The sequence below is a fragment of the Octodon degus genome, unplaced genomic scaffold (genome assembly GCF_000260255.1).
Source record: "Octodon degus isolate 3935 unplaced genomic scaffold, OctDeg1.0 scaffold00044, whole genome shotgun sequence".
In the NCBI taxonomy this organism is placed as follows: Eukaryota; Metazoa; Chordata; class Mammalia; order Rodentia; family Octodontidae; genus Octodon; species Octodon degus.
In genome coordinates, this window is record NW_004524620.1 from 608,019 (window position 1) to 626,638 (window position 18,620).

The 18,620-nt window shown below is 36.7% G+C and overlaps 1 protein-coding gene across 5 annotated transcripts in view; it reads left to right on the forward strand.

The window, feature by feature from the left end:
- Positions 1-18,620, forward strand: part of Kdm4c (lysine demethylase 4C) — a 461,014-nt gene that overhangs the window by 215,676 nt on the left and 226,718 nt on the right. For all 5 annotated transcript variants that reach the window (XM_004631706.2, XM_023715829.1, XM_023715827.1 and 2 more), the window contains 4 exons: positions 1,146-1,339; positions 4,449-4,684; positions 6,815-7,134; positions 8,887-8,995. In XM_004631706.2, coding sequence (XP_004631763.1) covers positions 1,146-1,339; positions 4,449-4,684; positions 6,815-7,134; positions 8,887-8,995 — 859 coding nt within the window. The remainder of the gene's footprint in view (positions 1-1,145; positions 1,340-4,448; positions 4,685-6,814; positions 7,135-8,886; positions 8,996-18,620) is intronic.

An 18,620-nucleotide genomic window follows, 5' to 3' on the forward strand; every position in this document is an offset into this window, starting at 1 on the left:
ACACTCACCAGACCTGGGCTAGCCTTACTGGATATTTTTATTGTATTGTTGATATTCCATATCATATAGTAAAGATATATAATTTGTTCCTAATATTTTTGATTATCCATAAGAGCTTGTTAATAAATAGAAATTTGATTAAAGTGTAGCTTTGAGAAAATTTATATCAATTTATTGGTTAAATTATTCTTTTTTTTTTTTTTTTTAATGGAACCGGGGATTGAACTCAGGCCTTTGTGCTTACCAGGCAAGTGCTTAATATACTGAGCCATCTCCCTGGCCCTTGGGTAAATTATTTTATACATACATTCATAGGCTTTTTTTTTTTTTCATTACACAACCCAGGTATGTTAGTTTTGCAAAGTACTACAGTGAAATACCTGGGCAGTTAACTCAGACTGAGAAAAGGTTTATTCAGCCCATTGTTTTGGAGGATTAAAGTCCAACAATATGCACCCCTCTTTGTTCAGCCTCTGTGAGGGTGGTGGGTGGCATTAGAACATGGCAGAAGTATGCATAGGAACACACATCTTGGGGAGAAGCAGAGATAAAGAAGATGGGTGGGCATGCGCTTGCTGCTTTTCCAGTGAGCTTGTGAGAACTGCGGTAGAGTCCTAGGAGAAATACCCTAGTGACATGAGGCTACTCCCTGCCTCACCTTACATCTTCTGATTTTGCCAGTTAGCAACAGTGCCACCCAGAGACCAAGGCTTTAGGCACCATGTGGATGTGGGGGACACTCAGCATGTACCCCAGTACCTACCCCAGGGATAGCACTGAGTTTCTTACCTTGTACCCCTTTAGGCATTCAGTTCTTTGGTGCATCCTGTTAGGGCTGGGTGATTGCTCTGTTGCAGACAAGCCTTCACATGTATGGTATTTCCTTCCAGTGTTTCCTAGTATGCAGTTCCCTATGAAGTGTAGCAGGTATTTGCACATTTTACTTCCCCATTTGTAAATATGTATATATAAGGTTTCTCCTTTTTTTGAAGAAATTTAGTTTATCCCAACTAAGTATTTGTGCTTTGTTTTGTAGTAAATATTCACATACATTATATTCAAGGGCTGATTCCGTGTATGTGACTTGATAGAACCAGTGAAGTGTTTATTGTAGATTTCGTTAAAATTGGTCTATTGTGTTTCAGTGCACTTGCAGGAAAGACATGGTGAAAATTTCAATGGATATATTTGTGAGGAAGTTTCAGCCTGACCGGTATCAGCTTTGGAAACAAGGAAAGGATATATATACCATTGATCACACGAAGCCTACTCCGGAGTCTACCCCGGAAGTAAAAGCATGGCTGCAAAGGAGGAGGAAAGTAAGGAAAGCACCCAAAAGGTAATGACACCCAGCCTCATCCCCCTGAGGCTTTTGCTCATTTCAAATGGGTCATTGAACATGATGTTATCAAGAGCCATTTTTCCCATATTTACTTACAAGTTTGATTAGTATCTTACCCAAGAAGTAAGGCAAAATATTTTGAATTCTTAGGATGTGTAATAGTGTGTAGGTAGAGGTGTTTTACATTTGCAAATACTCCTTTTGTCAGTGTACATAGCAAATAGAACAAAACGGAACCTTTTGCACTCCTTATACTAACGTAGCTAAAGTTGTAGAGGTCCTCCTCATTCACCTCCATATTTTAATCAACTTCAGTAGCTTCTTAATTTTGCTGCCAGTTTTCTTTCTGACTTTAACTTTTTCATTTGTCAGACGTCTGAGACATTACTTTCTCATCTGGATGCTTATATTTTCCTTCATTTTATGCACTTGGTTTTATTCTTTTTTGGATATAAAGCAAAGCACATTTCTGTAACGACTGTCCTCATGGGCTTTATTCTCCATTCCATTTTTGTGACCAGGGCCATCTCAGAAGTTTAGCTTTGTGGCGGGCATCATGCTGTTTTACAGCCCACTGCCTAGAATGTGTGTTGTATTGCTCAGATCCTTAGGCTACCATTTAGCTCTTATATTTTTGACTTTTATATTAAGCTTTCCTCTTCAATATTCCTCATTGTTTTTCTTTCAGATTGTAAAAGTAATATTTGAGCATTGGAGAAAATTTGTAAAATAAGGAAAAGAATAATGAAGGAATCCCAAATCACCCATAACCTCACTATCCAGAGATAACCAGTCCTAACATTTTATGTATATCCTTTACCTATATATTTATTACATATTATATAATATTATGTAACTTTTCAAATTTGGGGCCATGCTCTATAACAATTTGATGACCAGTCATGTGAGTGATTTTTCATGTAATTAAATGATTTTCTACAACCTAATTTTTAATGCTTACATGTACGTAACTAGTCTCATGTATTTGGACCGGTAGCCTGTTTCTATTTTTTTGCTATTTACTAAATAACACTGTAATTTTACATTTTTGCCCAACTTCTAATGCTTATTTTCTGACTTTCTTTTTTCTCCTGATGTTTATTTTCTGCTATTTTAGAATGATAGTGAGCAGAGGAATCTTAAGGACATGGAATCAAACTTCCTCACTTTATAAAAGAGATGCTTGAGGCACAGAAGTAGGCAGTAGTGGATCTAAAATTTAGGTGCTGTTGTTTTCACCCTGTAGTGTACAGCAGCGACTTTCAAAGTACTAGCTTTCAAATTAACCTAATAGGTCAGGACTACATTTTAAAATTAAGAATTAATATAGAGTAAAATTATCTAGTGCTTCCCATATAGTAATGGTAAGTATTAACCTATGATATCTGTGTGTGTGTGTGTGTGTGTGTGTGTGTGTGTGTGTTGTAGGTATATTTTGTCACTAAGTTGTGTAACTTTCTTTTTTTTTCCTGGTGGAACCGGGTATTGAACTCAGGCCCTTGTGCTTCCCAGGGAAGCGCTTTTGTGTAACTTTCTATGGAAACATATAAATAGAGTTTAAGAAATACTAATTTAGACAATCAGTGCCTTTGAAAAAAATGTGTTAATCTACATTAAAATGTGCTAATCTACATTAATAATGCCTGCTTCCAAAGGGGGCATTTTTAGTTCAGGAGCCACACCAGGAGAACAGCTTGAGAAATGTTCTTTAGTGCACAGAAAATACAGTGCTTCAGATAGATGTACATATTATGTGCTATCTGTTAATCACAATCAACCTCTTCAATTGACAGAGAGCGTACACGGGTGATACTGAACAAATAGAAAATGTCTGTCAGTAGGTTAAATTAATCAATGGAATTTGCTCATCTAGACAAAAAGCCTAATGTTAAGGTGCTTAGTTAACTGTGGCTCAAAGAGATTTCTGATCTCCCTTCAATAATACCTTGTTTAGGGAAGACCAACCAATTAAATGATTACTCAGAATCTTGGATAGATATCAGCTACCTTAATTTACATGTACTACACTGTTCATAGTGTGGAAATTTTTCACACTGGCCACTGCTTGGGTTTTTAACAAATGGGATGGTGGTAATACTGATAACCACTCCAGTTACTGCCCTCTGTAGCAGCCAGCCACAGCTAAGTTTCATGGGGTGTCCCTGGCTGCTCCTCTATCTCATATCACTGCCCTCCTTAGCTTTCTGCACTGGTCAGCCTGTGGTGTTTGTGTGTGTGTGTGTGTGTGTGTGTGTGTGTGTGTGATGGATGCTGTTGTTTTGTAATTGTTAGAATTGTTGTGTCATATACAAAACACTCCTGTGAAAGAGCTATTAGGAGTCTTGTTGGCAAATAATGGAGCAGAAGAAGAATAAATATTATTTTCCACTTAGAAACTAGTAAGTTGGCCTAAGAAATAAATTTATATACTTAGTTGCCTTCCTATCTTAATTCCTTGGAATTTGATATGAACTATTTTCCTGCCTGAGAATTATTTACTAGTTCACCTTGAAATGCAAATAACTTATTCAGATTTTAGTAACTTCTTTCTAGACCTGGTTTTCCTTTTGAAACTAAATAATATTTTATATTAATTGTTTTCTGTGCCATTGTTTGTTGTTTTTGTTTTTAAATTTTCATTTAAAAATGATTATTTTAAACTGATACAGAACAATATAAGATTATCTGAGTTAATGGGTCCTGAGTGGCGTTCCGACACGTGCACGTCGCATGCTGCTCAGATCAGGGTGGTTGTGCCTCTCTTCCTTCACACATAACCATTTCCTCATGAAGGGCCAAGTTAGAAGAATCCTTTCTTCTAACTTTTTGAAATTTACAGTAAATGCCTGTGATCTCTTTTTGTCCTACAAATTGTCCTCTACATTTTTAATGGTATTTTCACATGAATAGCCAATTATTTCCAGTTGTTTAAATTTTTAGTCAATTGGCCTTACAACTTTTTAAGATTTATATTTCAGCTTTACTCTATTAATTGTAAAGATTGTTTTTGTTTAGTAATTGAAAGCCTTTCAGTAGTAAGCAAATACTTGTTATTTTGTCTCCATTGGAAACCTTCTGCTCTGACCACTACTTTTCCTGTTAATAGCTTCCAGGGATCTAGGTCTCACCCTAAGAGGCCTAAGGCTGAGGACGATGAAGAAGTGTCAACTGACGTTGATGAGCTAGAAGTCCCTAACCATCACCCTGGCACAGAGGACTTTAAGGTCAGCAAACAGGGAGAAAAAGCAGCAAAACTGGGGAGCACAGAAGCCCCTCCCAAAGAGGCCGCTGCTAGCACAACACAGGTGCATCCAAGTTTATTGGATAATATCACACTCTCAGGTGAGAAAAATCTGTGATTGTGTTTTACCTGCCAATGGTAGGAGGTGGTGGATGATCTGATGCCTTAAATCTGGTTCACTGGGATAGCTGTCTTACCCAGCCAGCTTATCTGAATAACTATCTAAAGTTATAGGCTGATCAACTGCAGGAGGTCTAGGGAATGTTATGAGTGTCAGGAGCACCACTGCTGTGTGTAATGGAATTGTGAGACAAATAGCCAGCAGTGTCTATTTGGTTTAATAAAAAAGAAGATTCAGAATGAGTTTTTTTCTAGTGCAACTCAATTTACAATATAGAATACATTTTTGGAAAGCTTCTCTTGAATTCACATGAAGCAGAGAAAACCAATTATAGATAATTCTTTGCAGAGTCTCAGCTTTCAACTTAATTTTAAGAAGAAAATAAAGATTAAAGTTTTAAAAAGAACAACAAAAATAAAAAATCAGTCTGGTGAAATAGTATGTATAATCTCTTGTCTGTTCTCTGTACTGCAATGCTCACCTAAATGTCTTAGCTACTTTTCTTTTCTCCCCTTTTATGGCATATTTCCTCTGAAACTACGCTAATGCTTTGCCTCTTGAATGTCTATTGGAGTTTTGTCTTTTTAATAATTGAACTACTTGGTATAATTCCCACCATTGTCTTTCAGCCCTCAACCTGTGGATCCTGCAGTGTGGTACTACCCTCAACCCCACCCTCCTGTGTGCCCTGCATTTGAGGCACTCTATTTCTTGCCTGAACTCTTGTGGAAAGTGCTTCCTTCCTGTTTTGCCAGTATCCACTCTGCTGCTGCCTGTCCTCACATGGCCATCATGTGGACCTTTAAACAGAGAGCTGAGGTCTTATCTGTACACCGTGTTGCTATTATTGGATTTAGAATTGAAGATAGCATCCTTATACAGTCCTAACAAAACTGCTCCTTGACTCCTTATTGAGCCTCTTTTTTACCTTGCACTGGAGATACCTGAGGAATAGATTTGAATCCATAGACATTTTTTCACTGAATTCATTCATACCTAAGGGGAGAACTAGTCAACTAGACACACAATTACAATCCAGTGTGAAAAGTAGCTTGACAGAAAAGACAGTGGGTCTGCCAAGGAACGATCCAGATGCACAGTCATATTTCATGGCATAGGCCATAGCTGAATGGCATTATAAAGAAGAAATAGATAGCAAGGTCTAGAGGAATTTAAGGAAGTGAACTGCAGTAAATGCAAAGAGGTCAGTCGTGCAGTACGTGTGGGCATTTATCATTGTCATCGTGCTTTGTACACACTGGGATTAGTTCTCTGTTTTGTGAAGTGCTTGAGGACGTAAATTGAGGTGCCTAATATCATTAGCTTGTTCTTTTATACTTCGATTTATACCTTTTGACATAGAAGAAAACTTAAGTAGAATTCTTGACTAGCTTCGGCATCAGATTTAGGATAGAAATAATGTTTGTGCGTGCACACATGCGTAAGTGTGTTTGTGTCTAAGGGAGAATAGATATATCAAGGGAGAGAAGTTTTTTTTTTTTTAAGAGAAGTATTTTGTAATTTCTGGTTATGTGATCTCAGTCAATGGCATAGGATTAATGTGGAAAATAATTTTTTATTGGCTCTGTCTGACCTTTTGTGAACTAACAGTTTTCATTAGTAGAAGCTCTTAGCACCATGGATTAAGGTATAGTTATTTTTAGATATATTTCAGATTTTTAATGCTCTGATAATTATAATTGCCCTGCCTTTTGGTATTGGTCTATAGTAAAAATTAATTAATTAATTAATTAATTCATTCATTCATTCACAGACTTGCTGTGTAACTAAAGCTGGTTTTAAATTTACTGTGTAGCGCAGGCTGGCCTTGTATTTGTGGCGACTTTCCTGGCTCTGCCTTCTGAGTACTTGGATTATAGGTGTGTACCACCACATCCCATAGAACCTCTTTAATTTCTTCTTTTTGTCAGTAGGTAATTTCTTCTGCCAGAGTCACTTCAACAGCTATGAAAATAGCATGACACTTTGATGACCTTTCACACTTATGTCTGTGAAAGTTGGAAAAAATGAAATCAGTTGGGAATAGTTTAACAATTCTACCAGTTAGTAACCTAATGCAAGATTAATAGTCTTTTATTTTACTCCTCAGGAAACAGCTATTTAAGTATGCCTATTACGGAGGAAATAAAAAGCGACAGTGATAAAGCCTATGGTATAGCTACACCGTCCACACCACCTGAAGCTGATGCTTCCATAGCCTTACCTAGGGGCCACGTGAAGGTCCAGGATCCGGACCCACCTAAGCTTCTATGGCCAAAGTCACCGGAGTCATGTTCTTCAATGGCAGAGAGCAGTGGCTTGGTTACAGAGGAAGAAGAAAGTGATGTGGAGGGCCACGGGAGTGGCCTTGAACCTGGAGAAATCTCAGCAGTCTTCAGTGAAGAGAGGAAAGGCTTCAAAGTTCCCAGTGTATGTGGCAAAATCTCTTTTTTAGTAAAATGTGTTGCAGTACTCATTTTATGGTGAGAACTCTTTCTGAAAACAGCAAGCTAAGCACTGAAATCTTGCTTTAGGGAGGAAATTAATAACTTTTTACATTTATCTGCTTTCGGCATATTTCCTTCAGTGTCTGAGAGATAACCATTCTCTAGCTAGCTGTGGCTCATAATATGTTAATTCAGAGCATAGAGATTTTAGCTACCTGTTCAAGTTCAGTTTTCTCTCATTTTTGAAAAAAATTATCTTCAGTAGGTGATAATTGCAGATTAATACAGTTTTATACAAAATAGAACAGAGACCCTGTGTACCCTTACCCAGTTTCCCCCCAGTACTACTGTTTGGGAAAACTGTAGTATAGATTCATCATCATATTGAATTGATGCAGTCAAATACAGAAGGTTCTGTCACAGTGTTAACTCGGCTGGGCCATAGTTATGTCAGGCTCGCTCTGCCCTCCTCCTGCCAGCGGTTGTTGCCTGTGGGGTTCTGCTTTCCACAGGTTCTGTGTTAGGGCTCACTCAGTCTCCTTTTCCTCTTTTTATTGTGTGACTCAGCCTAATACCAACTTGACCATCCCGGTCCCCAACACTCCCAGAAACAGGTGTTTTGCCTCAGAAAGTCAGGACCACTCCTGATTTCTAGGCCCCACGTGCTAGCTGTCTGGATAGTATCTCCCTGTCGCACTGTCATTGTTGAGTGTCACTGTTACCTGCGTTCTGCATAAATGGTCACTATTTCCATATGACTGGGAGCTAGGAAAGCTAGGACTGAGTGTCAGCATTTAGAACCTGTCTTGCGCAGTAGCTTGCTGAGGGTAGAAAAGTAGGTAAGGAGAGTCTCACCTGGCTGCTGAACAGACCTGCCATGTCAACTTACCACAGGTCTATCTCATCTTTGTTAGCGAAGCAGATTGTAGCAGAACAGTAACTTTGAATGCCTTGATTCTTAAAGATTTTCAAATCTGAAATAAAAGTGTCCTGATTTGACTCAATAGAATTTATCATTTTCATAGGATTGTGTGTTCCACTGATCTATGCACTACATATTTGTCAAAAATCACATGAAAAATGAAAAATGGCCTAATTTATTTGAAAAGGTGGCTAAGAGAAATTTAGAAATAGCACCACATTTGTAACATAAGTGGTTTTATGATGAAAGCAATGTATTATTCAAAATGAGCCATTTTTAATTTCTTCTTTGATCCTTTGTATGTATGACAAATAATGGTTCATTTTTAAATGAAAGGAAGCGTATCTCTCCAGCTTGGCAGGATTTCATTCTCTGTGAAGATTGAAAGCAAAATCATATACTAAATGATCACATGGGAACAGTGTAGAGATGACATGCTGTCCTGGTCCTTAATAGTTTCATGTGTAATTCTAAAATGAGACTATTTTTGAAGGACATTTGAAAACTTACTAACTATGAAGCTTATTGCAGGTTTAATAAGTGTAACCTGCCCTGCAGTTAATATTTTAAGATAAAGTGAGAGGAGGGCTAAGTGTAAAATTTACTTTTGTGAAATTTACTAACATAATGCTTCTTTTTTTGGATTTTTACTTTAAATTTTTAAGTTTCTTAAAAAGCTAGTTCTTTAACATGTACATAAACACAAGATTTCTTTTAATTAAGTTGTCATTATGAGAACTACTTACGGCATTTACAGTGTTCTTTTACAACATGTTTTTATTTATGTGAGTTCATCTTTTCCTTTATAACCAGGTAACAGAGGGAGAGACCAAAACTTCTAAGAGTTGGCGCCACCCACTTAGCAAGCCTCCAGCCAGGTCCCCACTGACTCTTGTGAAACAGCAGGCAGCGAGCGATGAAGGTGAGCAGGTTTTTTTTTTTTTTTTTTAACTTTACTAGAGATTCGTTGTTACGAACTTTTATAAGGCTTAGGGGCTGGGGAGATGGCTCAGTAGAATAAGTGCTTCCCTGGCAAGTGCAAGGGCCTGAGTTCAATCCCCTGTTCCACAGGGAGGAAAAAAAAAGACTTAATAGAAAATTAGACTGTGTGCCAAACACCATTAGTTTATTGTATTAATTTATAGGAAAGGGAATTTGGGTTTTAGGGATATGGATTTCTTTACACAATCTAGCAGTATTACTGGTAAAAGGCTGTGTTTCATATCATAACACTGGTCCTTCATGACATTGCTTAAAGTTTTTCTAAGGGGCAGGAAAATTGACATCTTCTTTGAAGGTGTCATTTATGGAATTAACATACTTACACTTTACATTGACTTTTCTTGTAGTTTGAATCATTTAATTTCATATAAACTTCATTGGATAAGAAATTATGTGTGTTACTTCACTATCATGCTGTTTGTACCAGTCAGACATCCTTCTTTTTAATCTAGAGTTCCCTGGTATGGCTTGATGTAAAGTAGTTTCATTTTTAGCAGTCACAATTCCTGGATGTCACATTTATTTATTTTTTTTTTTGTTTGACCTGGTTGCCGTTTTTACCTTTTTTTTTTTTTTTGTTAGAATATTGTTCTGACAAACTATTTTTTTCCTTGAAAATACTGTTTAGCCTTGTGAGGGCATTATGTTTTCCATTTCTAAAGAATACAATCAAGAGATTTGGTGTAAGCACTCTTGTTTACATGATCTCCTTTACAAGTAGAAATTTGGATGATCACGTGTGTGTAGATGTAGCATAATAGGCTTCAAACTTCTTGGTTTAATTTAAATAAATTTGCTAGAGAATATTCAACTCATTCTACGTTTTATCCTTTCATTCCCTGTCTTCTTTTGTAATATCTGTTTAAAAGAAAAGAGCAATAATGTGGGGATGAGATACGGGTGGTGATACTTTTTATAAAAGCTGTCCTGGGTGAAATTCTGGCTCCAGTAGAAGTGATAGAACAATTAGTCTGTATTTCCATGCTGACTGCTGCCTCCTAACCTACTGTCTTCCCTCCCTCCCTTCTCTCCCTCCTCTCCTTCCCTCTTTCCTTCCCTTTCCGTCTATTGGGAATTTAATCCACAGACCCTTGATCCTTGAGTTACATTGCTAGCCATGTATTTTTTCATTTGGAAACAATGTCTCACTAAGTTCCTCAGGTCGGCTTTAGATTGAGCCTCTTCCTTTCTCCCAAATAGCTGGAATTAGAAATACGTGTCATTATGTTTGGCTGGAGTTCTTTTTTTATCCTAGTTTATTTAATTTCAAACAGTTTTCCTATAATTAAAAGACAAACTGATGTAAAGTAACTGATACCTAGTATCAGTTAGTACATATGAAGTTTGGTCGTCTTCCTCCTTTTTTGTAGCCTGCCTTCAGTATAGCTTCCTCAGAGGTAGCAGGCCACATTAACACATAGGCAAGCTGCTTTCTCTTGTGTATTTTCCTAGGAAGCTTATTTTGTTGTGGGCCGTGGTAAGTTGGCCCACAATTCCTCCTTGGAGAGCAGTTCTAGTTTTAGACTATATAAACCTTGCAGAATTTATAAATGGTTGGGATATTGAGACAAAGCTGTCTCAGAAGTTTGAAGTGAAATATTTTGCAGAAACATCGATGATTATAGCTTTTGCAATAGTCTTTCTCTTGTAATATGTTAAATACTCCTGGCAATCTTTGAGGATTTTTGAGAATTGAAGTGAAAAATCAGAGCATTTGTTCCTGATGGCTGAAGACTTTTTATATTCTTCTAAAGTGACAGTGGGGAATATTGTGTAGCCTGGAGTACATTATTTATACCTTTGGGCACTTGACTGTTGCCTTAGTCTTTTGCCTTGGTGTCCAAGTTGTTTGTCTAATAGGAACTGAAGGAACACTATCATTGTTAGGAACAGAGGGTAGTGTTTCGGTGCTTACTAGAAGTACACAACCCACAATGCTGTTTTTTTTTAAGGGATTTTTCTACCCTACTTAGTGCCATTTGTATTCCTCATATATGGGGATATAAAAATATTAGAGCTTCTGAGGGTCTTTAAACCTGTCAGTATCCCCTATTGTTTAAGGAGCTGGAATTTTCCCTAAGTAATGGATAGGCTCCATAGGGTAAAGTTACCAAATGAAGCATCTCTGGGACCTTTCCTGCAGACTGGGGATAAGTCACCACTGTATTGTTCTTCCCTTGAGGACAAAGAGTAGCTCTTTGATGCCCAGTTGTCCTGAAACTGAAAAAATAAATTTGATTAGTGACAGAGCCCATAGATACAAGATTACCAAGGATTTCTTGACTCCCTTTTCTTTCCTGGAAAATAATTTCTTATGTTGAGCAGCAGCAAAACACAAGGATTAGAGGTAGTGGAAAGAGAAAAAGAGAAGATATATAAAGAATGATGATTAGAATATAGCATGTCTTTTTAAAAAAAAAAACTTCTGTAAGTTTTACATTTTGGTAAAAGATACTTTTAAATGTATATTATATATTTATTATTTAAAATGTTAAAAATACTGTGTTGGTGCCTGCTTAGACAAGCACAGGAATTGGGCTGGTTCCGTCCCAGGCACCACATGCCACACTGGACCCGCTCATGGGCATACTGAGCAAATGACCAAGTCTGGGTGTGGTAGTACAGCCCTGTAATCCCACGCTGGTGAGGCTGAAAATAGGATCATTATGAGTCTGAGCTGCATAGTGAGACACTGTACCAGGTACATTTAAAAGAAGGTGGGGGAGATTCCTCAGTAGAATAAGCACTTGCCTGAGTTCAGTTCCCAGTACCGTGAAAGAAGAAGAGGGGGAGGAAGAGGAGGAGGTGGGAGGAGAAAGGGAGAGGGGGAGGAAAGAAGAAGAAACTTACTATGTGTTGTCTCTGCTTCTCTCTCCTTTTAGTTCTGTTTTGTTTTTTTTTTTTTTTTCCCTCGACAGTCTTGCTATGTATTTCAGGATGGCTTTAAACTCATCGTGGACATATGCCGGCCTCAAACTCACAATGACCCTCTCAAGTGCTAGGGCTAGGGGTGTGCAATACTATTCCCAGTTCTGGTTTTCTTTTTACTGTTTTTCAGTTATATTTTTCTCACATAACTGGATAAGATAATCCTAAAACAGACTAAAATTGTATTTTATTTTAGTGTTTATTAAACTATCTATACAAGTGTTGGATTCAAGCAGACTTGAAAGCAGATGTGTATGAGCACTGCATGCTTTGTGTTCTTAAAGCATTTAGGCTTTTGTCCTGTGTTGGTATCATTGGCATAGCCCAACTCAAAGAGTTGGTTGCCCATAGGGAAGGAGCATGTGTGTATTGGCTGGAGCTAAGATTAACATTTTCCGGATTGTGAAGGCACTAGAAGTGATGGGAAAAACCACTGTGCAAGAACCAGCTCAGAAATCTGTAGTAATATTTCTTTCTTTGTTGGTTGATGAGGATGCCCATTCGAAGGCTCTCACATGGGTTAAATGCTTAATTCTTTAGTGCAGCTTTGAGACCATCCATAATACAATACCAATTTCTCTCTCTAGCTTTATATTTCTTACCTCTCCTTCATAAATCCTCCTCTCCATTAATTCTGACAGTCTTTTGCATATTGTCTAGCCCAGCCTATTGCTTTATCTGTGAAGAGTTTTTCCTCCTTGAAATCATTTTCAAGCATTTCCTACCACTCAGTGTCCACCTCTGCTGCCCATGTGTCACTGCATATGTTGTCAGCTTTCTGCCACTCATCACTTCCGTCCTACCTCAGTGATGTGTCCGTCTCCCTATTCTCACACCTCTCCTTTGCCTCCCTTCCAAGCCCTTGACTATGAACTTCTCGCTGTAATCTCTGTGGCTTCATTTACCTTTGCATCACAAAGTAGGAAAGCCCTGATTATGTAGATTATTATACCTTGAAATCAGCCATTAAGGAAAATTTTATTTAATATATTGTATACCATCAAATATATGGAAACATAAAAGAAAAATATAAATCCTTGTCTAGGAAATATCGTCTGTGTATTTATTGAAAAAATACCCTATAGATGTTTTAAACATCTATAGAAATATAAACAATTTCTGTATTCAATGGGAGTCATTTCTGTTTTGTTTCCAGACATAGTTGGAATTTTCTTTATTACTGTGCCAAACCCTAGAACTTTCTCAAAGTTAAAATGTTGCTGACACCCTGCAGGTATAGCCATTGCCTTAGAGAGCTGAGGCCCCTCCCGTGTTATTTATTTATTTTTTAAATTAATTTTATTGAGAAACAGCAGTGAGTTTCAAAACCAATTAATAGGATGGTTTCAATAATTAATAACTTGTATATTGTTATCTTCTTAGTGGTTATTCATAGTACGAGATGCAGACATATCCTGTCCAAATACTAATAGTACAAGTCTTTCTTCTCATTGAATTTAGAGAAAGTAGTTGTATATCTATCCTAACTATTTTGTATATACAGATACAAAATGGTCCTTCATTTATATCCCCTTTTTTGTTTAGTTTTGTCAGAGATGGGTATTCCATTGCCATTTAAATATTGTAGGTGTGTGAATTCAGCAAAAGAATCCAATATAGTCCAGTAGTCCATAATAGTAGTGGGTTATCCGTAGGACTAGCAGTGTCAGAATTTGTTGACTAGAGCCTTTTACAGCTCAGCATATTAATATGGCTTTACTTTTTATATCTCGTTTTTATACTTTTCTGCTGGATGGTTAAGACCAAGATAAAGCAAGATGTATATAACAAGAAATGTATCTTTTGTATCTTGGGGCAGGAAATGACTACATTTCTAATTACCTTCTAGTTACAAAACAGTCAAATGATACATAGAAAGAAAACAAATCATCTTTTATATCAATGTGGAAGCAAAAGAATATTAAGAACAGTATCTCTGCATATCTACAATTGAACAATATCCTCCACCAACCCATGAGCTATGTGCCGGATCAGGTATTGTAGCAGTACCAGCCACATTGAGTCGTTACGAGCATTAAAAGGCTAAATATGGGTGATGCACTCTAGATACTGTCTTAGTGAACATTTGCTGTTATGTTGTTGATATGATAATGCAGAACTAGCAGAGGAGATTGCTGAGCTCTCAAGAAATAAAGGATACTTAGGGCAATGCACAGAGAAGTACCTTCCAAAAGGACCTGGGAGGGCTCATGCTGGGGCTATTTTTGGGTATCTTGTTGAGGCATGCATGGAGGGAGGGCAATCCAAACCATGGTCTGCTTGGTCCCTGGCAGACCAGAACATTGAATTCAGAGCAGCTGACACCCTACCTTCAGGGCTCACTGAGGAAAGTAAAACATAACCAGAACTGACCTGAGGCCAAGGTAAAGGACCAAGGAGTTTGCCTAGCTGAACTGTATAAAGCCTTGAGTGGGAGCATTTTACCCTAACCTTAGGACTGTGCTCAAATTTATATCTCTTGTTCTGTGCCGGATGTGTGTCTTGGTTGTTAATGCCTCTAGGACATCTACCAGATTTGTACCTGGAATAGATACCTAGATAATTAATGGCCTGTAAAACTCTAGAATTGTGGTTTTCTGCCTTGTTTTTTAATATTGGGCTAGTCTTCTATTTTGCTATGTAAAATGTAAGACTTGTTCATGAATGATTAGGGTTTGTAACGTACAGTTCATCCATAGGTTTTGGGAAATTTGAATATTCTGAAACAGTTTGTAGTAATCTGTTGTATGCTGTGCTTAAAAGAGCTAATTGTCATTGGACTACATTTTTATTTGTAATTCTTCCAACCATAATTTTTGATTCAGAGAAAATTTGAAAGATGCAGGTATTCATATGAACTGTGTTTACCCATGTACAGAGGTAGTTTCACCTACATATAGATTTGAATCTTGGCAAGATTCAGAGCGATGTCTTGGTTATTATAGTAGTTATTATATTTGGATTCCTCTTATCTGAATTGTCTGAATAACTTATTCTCAATTATCACTTCTGCAAGTGCAATACTATAATGAACTGTTATGCATCCCTTTGAAATTAAAGATAGCTTAGGCCTGATCCCTATCTCTGCAGTATCTGTGTGCTGACAGGATTACATTAAGAATATATTTCAGGCAATATTATGGTAATTTATTTTTGAAAGTATGTCTTTATTAATATTGTAATCCATTTAGAAATGGATTAAATATTTAAAGAGATAAAAATATAAAAAATGTTCCTTCAATTAGAGTTCATTTTTGATTTAACCTAGGCTTTCAGTTTTGAGGAAAAAAATGCACATAGTTTTGAAGAATAAAAGTCTTCCTGTGTTCTTAATGAAAAGATATTTTGTGTTATTTTTGGATAACAATCTTATTTTATCTGTTCTTATTATCTTAAGGTGATATGTCAGTTATATTTCTAAGTGGTAAAAGAGCAAAATCTAAATATTACTGAGTAGATTAACATACAATGTTTGTTGATCTTTCACAGCCATTGTTGTACAGTGTGTAGACATAAAGCAGTACATGTTGTGGCACTCAACACAGCAGTTAGGTTTGTAATAATAGTTGAAGGTTTTTTTTTTTAAGTTTGGGTTGATATCTCTGTCACTAATCCCATTAAATGCCCTATGGCATTGACTTTATATATGGGACACAAAAATTAAAAAAAAACATTATACTGGTGGCTTGGTTAGGTTTTGCTTGAATTACAAAGAAAAATACATCCAAATTTATTTTATATGGCTGTGTTTGTACTTTTCATACACACTCTTGAAACTTTCCTAACCAGTGGGTACCATGAAATCTTTCGATCAGGCATCTGAATATACTGAAAGATGCAATTGTAAAATGATGTTTAAGACCTTGATTCTTTGACCTCGCGCATGTTTTGTTATGCTTACTGCTTCAAGCAAGCATTTTTCTTTTCTTTTTTTAATTAGGACAAATATTATTGCATATTTATTCATCTCTCTGGATATTTTCATAGCCTTTATTGAAAATAGTAAAACAGTTTCTCAGTTCAAAATCATGATAGAAAGAGGCATAAGACAGATAATATAAACATCAACAAGACTGAAACCCTCGTAGTAGATATGTAAAATGGCACAGCCTCTGTAGAAGTTTTGCAGTGCCTCAAAACGTTAAACATTTAAGAGTTATATGACCCAGCAACCCACTTCTAGGTATATATCCAAGAGAATTTAAAAAAAAAAATATGCCCAGGTTAGGACGTCATAACACTGACCTGTTATCCTAGCAGCTAGGAGGCTGAGGCAGAAAGACTGCTGCCAAATTAAAGGCCAGCCCTGGCCACATAGTTTAAAGGGAGCATGAATTACATTGCAAGAGCCTATCTCAAAACCAATAAAAATAGAAAATATCTCTTCAAGAATGTGTACATGAATGTCCATAGTGGCATTATTTTTTATGGTAAGCTATAGAAGCAACCCAAATGATAACGTAAGATGTAGTATACTTGATGGAATATTAGTCAGCAACCATAACGTTGAAATAACTGATTTACCAACAAACTTTGAAAACATTATGGTAAGTCAGAGAAGCCAGTCACAAATGTGACCATGTATTGTATGATTCCATTTATATGAAATGTCCAAATAAGGCAAATCCATAGATAAAAAACACAACTCTTTTTTTTTTTTTTTTTTTTTTTTTTGCGGAACCAGGAATTGAACTCAGGCCCAGGGAAGCACTTATTCTACTGAGCCATCTCCACGGCCCTGAACTTTTTTCAAGAGATACTTTTTTAAAAAAGCAAGACAGTTGCAACCATTACTCACAGATGAATGGTCCAATTCAAGATGGTTTGACTTACAACTCAACTTTATAATAGTGAGAAATAATCTGAATTCAGTAGAAATCATACTTTGAAAATTATTCCTTTTCCTGGACTAGCGACATTCTCCTAATTCAGGGCAGTGGCAATGGTCCACAACTCCTACTCAGTCTGTGATCCGAAGGGTAACAGATATTAAGACTAGTGTGCTGTGTAAGCAAGCATTTTTCTTAATTGCCCCTGCTTTGGATCCTCACGTGAGATGTGTACACTTGCATGTTTGTTTGACATCTTTTTATTATTATTATTATTAATGCATATTGGCTGTATATGTAATGGCTTTCATTTTGGCAGGCTTATACATGCCCACAATCTACTGATCGTTTTCAGCACCTACCATCACGTTGTCCTCGCCCTCTCCTCTAGCTTTGTGTTTTTGTGGGTAGGAGTTCAATACATAGATGAATATCAATGGAGTTCAATGCAATGGAATACACACACACACACACACACACACACACACATACATATATTCATATAGATGAACCTCCCTTATACCCTATGATTCTGCCCCTTTTTTCCTTTCCCTTGTCTAGTAATACTCTTCCTTCTACTTTTGTGTTAAGTGTTTTAGATTGTACTTCTTAAAGAGGACATATATTTGTCTTTTTCAGTCTGGCTTGTTTTACTGAAATGATGATCTCCAGATCAATTCATTTTCTTATATACAACAAATTCATTCTTCATGGGCACTATTCTATTGTGTGTATATACTCTACTTTTTAAATCCCTTATCTGTCATTCCTTAGAAATGATTTTTAAAAAGCATATATTGAGTCCATGTAAGTGTCCTTCTAAAGTGTTTTTGATATCTGTGTTACTGATATGTGATAGTAAACAATAAACTTTAATAAGGCTGAAGGTGAAGCTCAATGATATAGGGACTACTTAGTGTATCGGAGGTCTTTGGGTTTCTACCCCAAGCAACAAACACAAAAACCAGAAATAACAACAAAAAGTTTTGCCCACCATGTAATTTAAATGCCTTAACCCTGAAATAGTAGCATTCTCTAGTATTTATTATTGTATTGTGACTAAGGAACTGTAATGAGGAATTTAATTTTTTCTTCAGTATCACTAGTTCATATAAAATGATACCTAAAATGTAATTTTTTCTTTTGTATTTTCAAATAGACGATTGTGAAGTTTTGAAAATGTTTGATTTAAAAATATCACTGAATTATTATTTGCATATGTATTTAATATAGGCACAGTAAAGTTTGGGATTTTTAAAACCTTTTTACTTCAGAAAAATTTTGCTGGCCCATTTCTTCTTTTATTTCCACACTCTCCCTTACCCCTTTTTTCCTCCAGGATGTTTGAAACCACAAATAATGCCTCCCAGGGCTGAGATTTTGCTCAAGTACCTGAAACAACAGATGCTGCTGTGCTCTTCATAGCAGAGGATGGTGCTGCTGCAGCCAAAACGCGCCACTGGAGCGTAATCCCAGGCAGCAGAATCACCGTGGTGACTGGCAAAGGGAGAGTGTACTGCAGTGGAAGCGATGGCTTTTCCCATCTGCCAAGTTTCCTTAGCACTGCCTGGAACCGGGCAGTCCACAATTGGCCAAATGTTTTTCTTTACAGAAATCCACTTATATTTAGTTAAAATTTGTCCAAAGAGATGACACAAAATGAGTGAATTTATCATTGTTGAGGTAGGGTTTCCCAATATTTTGATAACAGCATAAACTGCCTTTTTATTTTTTATAGAATTTGTATCGTTCAGTTTTATTATCTTTTTTTTTTTTTTTTTTTTTTTT